Below are 10,371 nucleotides of genomic sequence, written 5' to 3'. Positions count from 1 at the left end.
AGGGCAGATTGTCTCTAGGCCATTTCCTTGGCATGAGTTGACGGGTGAGTTCTCTTGATTGGAAAATGCCGTGACGTGAGCATGCTTGTGAATCCTTAGGCTGGTGCAACTGTGACTGTCTGGAGGAGATGAAGTGGAGGACGTGCGTGCCTCTGTCAGCTTGCACTAGCTGATAGATGCTAGAGGTATGATCCTCATTCCTTTTTCATCAGATTGCATGATTTTTTTTGCTTGAGTACGGTTTTAGGCTACCTGTATTGTAAAGACTTGTTGGATTTTTCTGGAGTCAAGTTGTTGAAGAAATGACTCAGGACAATTACTGCTTGAGTGCATTAACTTTGGTTCTTCCTGAGTACAAAACTGTGGTGGAATCCCTGGGAGTAAAGGGTATTGCCGAAATAGCAGGGGGATCTCTGACTTCAGAATGTCACTGGTAGCACTGGAAGTGAGAGATGAATTTGCTTGCCTCTTCGCTATATATGGGTAATAATAAAGGCTATTTATTCAGTGCTTTACTTTTGCACAGTTTCACAGTAATGTGTGGACATGAAAAGTAGTGCAGAAAGGTGTTTGTGGTGCTGGCTTGCTGTGCCTGTGCTGCCACGGTGACAGCAACTTCCAGCATCCCCCTTTTTCATATGTCATCCCAGTCCTCTGCTTTCATGGCTTTTCTGTGTGTTTTCTAGGAATAATCCCAAGCACTGATTGTTCCCACAGCATATTGCACCCTTTTCTTGTAAAACCTTTTTTCTATGCATTCAGATTCTCTTCTGTTTCTCTTGCTTTTGTTGACCGAGAGGTTTATGCTGCTGGGAATGAACCAGACCAGGCAACTGACCAGGACAGTTGAAAATAAAAAGATTAAAATAGTCTAAAATAAGTTGGTTTTCAGCCACCATATCATCATCTTCAATGACGCTGGCAGTGCAACTGACTGTACATAAGGGTGGAAGGAGGACGTGGGCATGAAAGAATGAGGCTAGATGATGCCATTTTAATGTGTGTGCAGAACTCCTGGTTGGGGGACTCATTACATGCCACCCATGGGATGAGTTAAGCACAACAGTCTTGGGTCTCTACGCAGTGTTGGCCTGGAGCTGGAACTTGAGCGCAGCCACCAAAGACAAGTGAGATGTGCTCAAAATAGACCAGATCCTTCATGAAACATTCATTAAAGGGTAACTTTTATTTTTAGATGAAAGCTGAGTCATTTCTGAGTCTCCAAAATTCTCAGCTGGTATGCTAACCTGGAGCTGTTCTTCCTCTGTTAACCTGTGGATAGCTCAACTGAGAGAAAGAGAAAATAAATATGTGTTGTGTGCTGTTCTGATATTTTAAAATCAGTAGGAGATCCATATTATCTTCAAAGGAATTTCAACTGGATCCTAAACAAGTTTGATTAGCAAAAATACTTACAGAACTAGTTTGAATGAATAATATCAGTGAAGTAATGTAGGCTCTCAAAGGTCTTGACTGCATATATGCGTCAGATATACTAGGAGATTTTTTTTATACATATCAGTGAAGTAATGCAGGCTCTCAAAGGTCTTGACTGCATATATGCGTCAGATATACTAGGAGATTTTTTTAACATGCTGTTTTTCCTTCAATAATATGACTAAACTTTCAACATGGGTATCATCTAGTTTTAGGCAAGTGGATAGTGATTCAGGTTCAAAAGTTCAACTTGTTCATGCCATGGCTTTAAACAGTCTTTTACTTCCTTCTAAGAATGCCCTGTAAAAGTAATCAATTTAAGAGGTTTGTGCTTAATGGAGAAAGGAGTACTAACACTAACTCACTCTTCAAAAAACATCTAGGATTTCTCTTAGCAAGGATTAGCCACCTGGCCACTCCTGTGTTTTTATAGGAAATCAGTCATTCTCTCCCCTGTCCCTGAAAGAGGGATAATGGGAAGGGTGACACACAATAATTTGCAGGTAGACAACAAAAGAAATTGGAGTGTATCTGATGCTGATTTTTGTGTTTCTTTTTCCTTGTTCCTTTCATTGTGATGCCATCTGAAAGGGAATTCAGAGCTCTAGTGATTGAGATGGTGTTGGCCACTGATATGTCCTGTCACTTCCAGCAAATCAAAGCCATGAAGAATGCTTTGCAGCAGCCAGAAGGGTGAGTCACTTCACAACACTGTGCAGTGAGGGGCTGCATTTCAGCTTGTGCTTTGCCATTGTGTTTGACTTCAAAAGCACCTCTCCAAAAGTCCTCAGTCTCTTTCATGCTCACTTAGATTTTTTTCCTGCTGTTGAATTTTGAATGAATTCACTTAGGAGTGAACTGGCACCCTCCCTATACATACACCTCTGTTCTGTGCTGGTGGACAAAAGCTCGCAAAGGTCACCTGTTGGGATAAGCCTCCCTGGGCATTTCCCTTTGCATATCAGGGTAACATCAAGGACGTGGTCCAGCTGAGAGACCTCTACAGCTTGAGTATGACTCAAGGTTATAAGATCTGCAGAACACAGTTTACTCATTGACCTTCTGTAGATGGTATCAGCTGCCACCTCTGCAAGGAGCCTGCTCCATAACCAGAGGGCAGATGAAAACAACTTGAGATCCACTGAGGGAAGGACTGGAAAATAACAGATGGAGCAGTATGGGGAAGACCTTTTCTTCCCAGTATGCCACTGGGAGCTGTAATTTTGTCCATAGCTCTTCCCCATAAAATTGCTTTTATACTGCAGAAAGCTCTGAGTGATGATTATTTTTTCACCCTGGGCACAGGTCTGTCCAGAGCCTCCCAGAATTATACCTGTATCAGATCAGAGTGTGGCTAGCCACTTGGTCCTTTCAGAAGCTACAAGTCTTCCAGCTATTTCAGATAGTCAAGAGCTGGAATTAAAGCCAAGACTACCCATCCCAAGAAAACAGCATTTACTGGGTTCTTGGGCTAGCTAGGTTATGGTTTTAAGAAATTGCCAGCCTTTTTTATTCTGTGGAACCAGATACAAGGATCCCCTTCTGATCTCACACTAGTTTTCTAGCAGTGAAACAGTTATCAGTTACTATGTAGACTCATCAGTGCACCTGAGATCAGATCCTGTTTACTACAGTAAGATGTTAGGGACCAACTTCTCTTCTGAGCTGCATAAAATGCAGCCCAGCTGAAATGGGGAACACAGCAACTCTTCGAGCCTGCTTGTGCAGACAAGCAAACCTGGAAAGGAGCTCAACAAGGATGAGCAAAGTTTCTTTTTGCACTTCTTAATGTCTCTGTTACAACAGGAATGGTATTTCATAGTTGTCTGATTTTATAAACACAGAAATCATTCCATTGAAATCCTGGCTAAAGATTCTAGTGGCCTCATTTCCCTGCTTAGGTGAGATTTTTGTCATTCTCCAGTGCAAGAGCAATTAATTTTTTTGATCCTTTGGGTTTTCAGAATTGACAAGCCGAAAGCCTTATCACTGTTGTTGCATACAGCAGATATCAGTCATCCAGCCAAGGCCTGGGATCTTCATCATCGCTGGACCATGTCTCTGCTAGAGGAGTTCTTCAGACAGGTAAAGCTAGGGAAGTTCCTCATCATTTCTGCAGCACAGAGGGAGTATGTAGGATTGGGCAAGGAAGTAGGAAAATATGAATGCAGATCTTTCCTTCTCTGATTTGCTCAAGATCCTCCCAAATGATATGAAGCTTTCTCATGTGGCACCAGTAGCACTGGCTATTGTGCCTCTTGGGAAGTTAGTGTCTGTTACTCTGCCTATAGATACACTGCCTGTAGATATAAGCGTTAACTACATAGAAATTCTAATTTGTGAAGCTAATTTGTGTTTTGAATTAGAATATAGAATATGTGATGTTATACTTCTACATTCTAGAACCATAGAAAACAGATTTAGGTAGCTGTATTTTGTAGAAGTGTACTTACATTGCTAAAGTAGATGTGAAAAATGCGTTACCCTTACTTTAGATGAAGTGAACTGATCTAGTTTATAACTCACAGTGGACTGTTGACAGACCCACAAATCTAGACAAATCATTAAGCTCTATGTGACAACTATAAGCTTCCCATGTGACTAATTTAAAGAGCTGCCTAAAAAAAAAAAAAAAAAAAGAAGACAAAAGGAAAAGTAAACAGAGCACTTAAGAATGTTTAGGGTACTTTTCACCAATATGAATTACTTAACTAAACAGAAAACCAAGAGCTTCATTTCCCCCCAAAGTTCAGTAACTTCATGTTTTATAGTAAATTTGAATGCAAAAAAGAAAAATATATTACATTTTTGAAAGAGTTCTAACAATCTTTAAATGGCATCCATTTTTAAAGGCATTATGGGAATCCCTTCTTAATAAGGACATTGTAAGAATTTGCTTTGAAATGAATCCTTTAATTTGTTTTTCAAACCAAGAGAGCATGTAGATCATAGCTGCAGATGTCTCTGTGTTGCCACACAGGAGCTTATGCAAGTGGGATGATTTTCACATACATTTTAGGGAAAACTCTATGAATGTTTATGCTTTTCTAGCTCAACATTATACTAGATGTGTTAAAATACACCACTGTTGAGTCTCCTAAAGACTGATGAGGGAACTAAGATTAGTTAGATATGAGACCACAAAAAAGTCCAAGTTTTTATTTGTTTTACACATGTATTGAAGACAAAATTATTATTTTGTGTTTTCATAAGAATATTTTCATTTCAGCCAACAAATCCTACTTTAGTTTTGAATGACAAATGGCTCCACGTTTAGATAAAGCTTTATAAAAAACTTGTATTCTAGTTCCAAATTCAGATGTAGTATTAATTCCCTCTTCAGGATAACCCTTAAGCTTACCATGAAGCATAGACTTCTATTCATTGAAGTTATTTTACTAGATCGGTAAATACATCTGTACCTGACAGCAGGAAAAAAACAGACACTCTTTTCACAAGCTGAGAAACACTGCTAGCTAGAGGGGACCATGGTGATAAGAAACTGGGCTGGCCCAGATTAAGTATATTTCTCTATGCTCTTCCGCTGCAGACTCTCCCCTGTCCTTCCTGTTATGTGCTCTGCAGAGACATAAATCCTGACTTAACCTATATCAGCACAGATTCCCAGCCCTATTGGTTTCCAAGTATTTTGTGGTGTGACACAGGTCTTCCTACACCAAGTAACCATGCTGTAGGTGTAAATGATGATTTTGAGTGCAACGCTCTTTTTTTACACTCAGCAGCTATGGTGGGCATCTCTTAAAGAAAATGTCTTGCATGTATTAATTTGCTTTACTGAGGGAGCTGCTCAAGCAGCTTAGAAGTAGTCAAGTACCTCTCTGAGCAGTCAGGAAGGCAGCTAGGGGTTCCTTCCTAAATAGAATTAGGCACTGGGGCTTTTAAAACGTGTAAGGAGTAAGAGAAAAATGCATCCTGAGAGATGCAGCAGACACGTAAAGGAATGTGACTTAGAAATATTCATGTGTTTGGTTTCTGTTTTACCCTGATATTTGTATGTCAGATTCCTAACATAAAACGGGATTGTTCTGCAATGGTAGCAGAATACCATTACTTGTTATTCCACCCAAAACTCTAATAGGAGTTGTGCCCCCATTTCATGTATGTTATATTGTATGTTATATTAACAAAGAGAAGAAGAATTCAGCTCTTCTTGTGCCTACAGAAGTTTTTCTCTGATTAGTTTGCTGGCTATTTTAGTTTTTATTTGACATTAGTCAGAACACTGGCAAGAAGTTCAGCACAGTTAAAGCCAACTGCTGATTTAAGGAGTTGATTCTGTAATATAATTAACAGGCTATTTAAATTTGAATGCTTAATGGGGAGTATTGCAACTATGTCATCCTATATATCTTCTCAGCATAAAGCAATATGTTATAGAACCACTGAACCAAGTTAAAGGGCTTTTTGAGAATATGCAGCTTGAAAGACTAGAAAAAAAAGGGTTAAAGCACTTGATTTTCTGCACCATCTTGAGATGTTAGAAAAGGACTTTCACTTCTGAGGGCTGGAAAGCATGTTTGAACTTTTGTACTTAAGCACTTATGTAAAATGTTGACAATGTCAGCGTTGTCTTTGGAAGAAAAAAGCAATCTGCATCTGGCCAGCCATGACCTGTGAATTCCTTATGTGAAAGACTGGAAAAGACATGCAAAGAAGTGCAAGCCCTGAAAAATCAGTGATGCTGATGTTTTCTCTTGAAAGGTTTACTCTGAGAACTGAATTCTGCTGGTTTCTCTGGAGAACTGTAGTAAGAAGCTCTTCTTGTGCTCAAGTGTGTTTTTAGTTGTTGCATAGAAGTACTAGGCAGGCAGGGAAAGCTCTGAGGAAAGATTCACTGGAATGAAGAAGCTTAATTCACTAACTTCTCCTTGAACTACAACTTTTCCAGCCAGACTCAAATTCTCAGAATTAGTGCTTTAAAAAAAAAAACAACCACCCCAAAAAAACACAAAACAAGAACAAAATTTTAAAAAACCCAAACAAAACCAATTAAAAACCAAAACAAACCAAAACAAAAAAGTACCAAATGAACCACCAAACCAAAATCAGAACTTAAATAAATAAAGTAGAATGCCAGACTTTCACTGTCACGATCTAGGATATCAAAGTGCTATGTGTCTTGTCTTATTCTAATTTTTTCTCAATTTTGTTTCTCCAGGGTGACAAAGAAGCAGAACTAGGGCTTCCCTTCTCTCCACTGTGTGATCGCAAATCTACTATGGTTGCTCAGTCTCAAATAGGTAAGTCTCTTTTGGGGCATGCAAAGTAGCATCTTCAAAGCAAAACTTACTCCTCCTTGTGGAGCTAAGATCATGGTGATCTGTCAACATTTGGAACTATGTTAAAGAGAGGAAAAAAACCACAATGACATTATTATCCCCAGATCAACAATTCAAAGCTGGGGAGCCATTAATTTCCATGCAGTAACCAAGTTACCTCTGATGTGTCTGCAGAGATGACTACAGTGCCTGGTTATGACACTACTCTATGGTGAAGCAAGTAAAGTACACAGAAGAATATGGTCTAACCTTGACTGGAGAATAGGGTGCCAAATGGAATAACAAAAGAAAGATAACACAGACCCTAAAAATGAGGGAACTGAGACCAGAAGCAGAAAGAGAGAGAATGTATTAAAGGAAAATGAACAAAAAATTTGAAGTATGAAATTTCTCTGAAAGAACACAACAAAGACATCCTTGAACCTAGGAAATTTCAGATTAATATCTGTGGCTAAAAGCCGTTTCTGTTATTGTTTCTGTTAGGTAAACCATTCTCTGAGGGACACCATCCCAGATTTTTCTGGCTTTGGAAATTTAGACAGTTCAGCCAAGAATCTGAACTCGAGAAGCCCTGTGTAAGCCTGGCCTGGTTGCTGGATTTGTAGTGTTTACTCCTTTGCAACAGTAACCCAGAAGAGTAGGAATGTGTGTAAAGCACATTGCAGCTGCTGAGGACATTTGTGTTCTGCCAGCAGCTTGGTGGAGGGAAGTAGCAGTAAACTTGAAGTGCTACAGTCTCAGCTGAAACCCATATTGAGGACTCCTGGGCACACTACACCTACTGCTGTGCTGTGGGAGAAGATAAACTCTCTCTCACTGACTGGTGTGGAGTGAAGTGGAAGTAGAGACTTCCCTTTCATGTTCCTTCTACCATCTTTCAGATATGTCCCTCACTCTTTACAGGGAAGAGGGGCTGTGCTTCCCACAGGATCCCTCTACATAAGGTTGTATGTGCTTGGAAACCAGTTCTCCTTGTCCTCCTCTTTTGTGCTGCTTTGCTCAGCTAGGCCAGGAGACCCCAGAGACTTCTGCACTGATGGCCCTTGTGTCACGCCACTGCAAAATTAGTGTTAAATTAAACCATCACCAGCAACAATTCAGCCTTATAAAAGAGGCATGCATCAGTATGCAAAAGCAGGCTTATTTAGTCTTAAACTGTTTGTCATTATATCTGATTTGTGCAGTTTAGTAATCCATTGACATTAATAAGCTACTCTATAAATCTTGCCTTCTAACATTATAACATTTTCATTTTCCAGTCTGCTGCACATACTGGCAGTGTCTTTCTGTATTGTCTCCTTTGTTAAATCAAAACCTCTGCCATTTTCTGGCTATCTGCTGAGGTAAGGCTTTCAAAGTTGGAGGCTAGATTTCTCAGGCAAAGAATCTGTTCCCGTTGCCTTAACAAATTGTTCCCTGGAATAGTAATTACTACATTTCTTTGCAAAAGTAAGTTCTTATTGAATTCCAATTTTTGCTATTACCTGCAGCAAGCAGCCATCAGTTCCTGCAAATAAAAAACCTCTGTCCTTTGTGAAATAAAATTGTGGTCTTGGTTCTCTCTGAGACAGAGACTAGAAATCCTGTTCTGGTGGCTCAACTTGCTTGCAGTTGCTGGTTTGCTGCTCTAAGGTCACTGCAGATGCAACAACAGTGGGAAAGCATTTTTATTAATGGAACTTTTTCACAAATGCAGACTGAAGGTTTTGCAGTATGGACTTTTTTCACAGAAATGAAGCAATCTAACAGCAAAAACTTCTTCAAAAGAAAGGATGTCTCTCTCTCCTGTTGCTTTGGTTTGTGAAGAAATTGTTCAGAGTTTAAATTGACAAGTAAAAAGTCCTGAATATCAAATAATGAACCTGGGTTTTAAAACCTATTAACGTTAATACTAATGACCAATTTATTATCCTTTTTCTTCTTCAGTAGCATGAGTGTGGTAAATTAATGTCCAGAAGTCAGGCTGCTTATCAGAGTGAGGGAGATTAAAAAAACTGTGGAGAAAACCAGGACAAGATTTGTATTTCACAAGAATATCAGGAGTTAAAGCTTCTCTGTCTGTCTCAGACTGTAGGAAGCTTGTTTAACTGGAGATCAGCCTTTGTTGTCATTGCAGCTGATAAATGTAGCAGCATCCTTCTATTTTTGAGTTTTGGCTGGCAAAAAAGAAAATTACAGCTTCAGAAAGCATTGCATAAAGGCTGATGAGTGCATGCTGATGATTCTTTTTTCTCTTTTTTTTTTCTTTCTGGTGGTGGGCTTTAGGGAAACTGTCCTCTAGCCAGTGTTTGCTGTGAATCTCAGGTGGAATGAGTGAACATGAGACACATGCCTGGGATCTACCTTCAGTGTGTAGTGTTAATTGGTAAAATCATCTTAGTCACTGGGGTACAGAAATATTTACCACACTCCTTGTATTGAAGAAGAAAAGGGATGATAAAGTGGTCATTAGAATTTAGAAGTTTTAATATCAAGGTTCATTATTTGATATTTGGGTTTTTTAGTTAGCAAACTAAATCACCATACTTAAATCACAGTGTTTTAGTGTCTTTAGGTAAGAAGAGATAGAACATGGCAGGGAGAGAAGCAAGGCACTTGGGAAGCTGGCATCAGTTATGTAATTATTAATGAAGTCCTAAGTCTTGTTTCTATTATAGCAGATTATGTTTCCTAACTTTACTATAATTCCCATTTTAAGGCAACATAGTTGAATAACTTATTCATGTTACTGGAAATAGAGAAAAAATAGCACTTACCAAAGAAAAGTTGAGTATCTCACGAAGTGAATCTCACCACCTCACTGATCCTGCCACCTTGCTGCTGAAGTCAGTGACACAGTCATGTGTCTGATATCAGAGACTTGCATGTCTCAGGTTTGTTAGTGGTGGTGGAGCAGATAGCAGTTGTATTATCTGCCAGGAAGAAATGGCAAGGTACCATGGCTTGGGCTTCTTTGGTTATTAAGAGGTAAAAGGTTTTTTTGAATGAAAAGGAACGGAAAAGACATATAGACAGGCAGACAAACATGTAAATCAAGTTCTTATTATCCTCAGGATTCCTGTGCCATACTTAACAGTGTTCTCAGTCAGTAAAATTTTCAGTGTTTTGAAAAATTGTATTAAGTTTGCTGGGATTAGCTGGGTTGTGATCTAACACATGATTTCATGTCATGGCTTTATTCTATATACATTTCTGATTAACTCCTGGGAGCAAGGGAGTTCTTTTTTTCCTACATTTTAACAGGTAAGACTGTCTCAGTGTCATAGAGACACATGATTCAGATGTTTATGTAAGACTGAAAGCAAATTTTCTCCAGATTTACAGAATGTTAGTATGGAATTCTGAGAATTTGTAAGTAATGTTTTTAATTTGGCTAGGCAGGAAAATACACTTAATTAGCCCTTCTTTTGGAAATTTAGCAGAAAGCAGAGTAGGGAAATGGAAGACGTGTATCAAAGCATCTGTGAGTTCAAGTGCCTGGCCCGTGTGGTCTCTTCTTTTATTGTTCTGCTATCACCTAAAATTGCCAGAGTCTGTCATAGAAACATATCATGACCCTGTCAGAGAAATTATAATATTATGAATCTATAATTAATAGTTGATAATTACAAAATCTTTAAAAATTGTAACAGTA

General features: G+C 39.0%; 1 protein-coding gene across 1 annotated transcript in view; it reads left to right on the top strand.

Annotated features, from left to right (window-relative positions):
* Positions 1–2,014: 2,014 nt before the first annotated feature.
* The window catches only part of LOC104543603 (calcium/calmodulin-dependent 3',5'-cyclic nucleotide phosphodiesterase 1C-like), a gene marked incomplete at its 3' end in the record, with an annotated part of 19,180 nt that continues 10,823 nt past the window's right edge, over positions 2,015–10,371 (top strand). The window contains exons 1-3 of the mRNA XM_010188251.1: positions 2,015–2,130; positions 3,402–3,522; positions 6,617–6,698. Coding sequence (XP_010186553.1) covers positions 2,015–2,130; positions 3,402–3,522; positions 6,617–6,698 — 319 coding nt within the window. The remainder of the gene's footprint in view (positions 2,131–3,401; positions 3,523–6,616; positions 6,699–10,371) is intronic.

This window comes from Mesitornis unicolor, unplaced genomic scaffold (genome assembly GCF_000695765.1).
Source record: "Mesitornis unicolor isolate BGI_N332 unplaced genomic scaffold, ASM69576v1 scaffold12917, whole genome shotgun sequence".
NCBI classification, from domain to species: domain Eukaryota; kingdom Metazoa; phylum Chordata; class Aves; order Mesitornithiformes; family Mesitornithidae; genus Mesitornis; species Mesitornis unicolor.
This window is presented reverse-complemented; position numbering and strand designations above follow the sequence as displayed.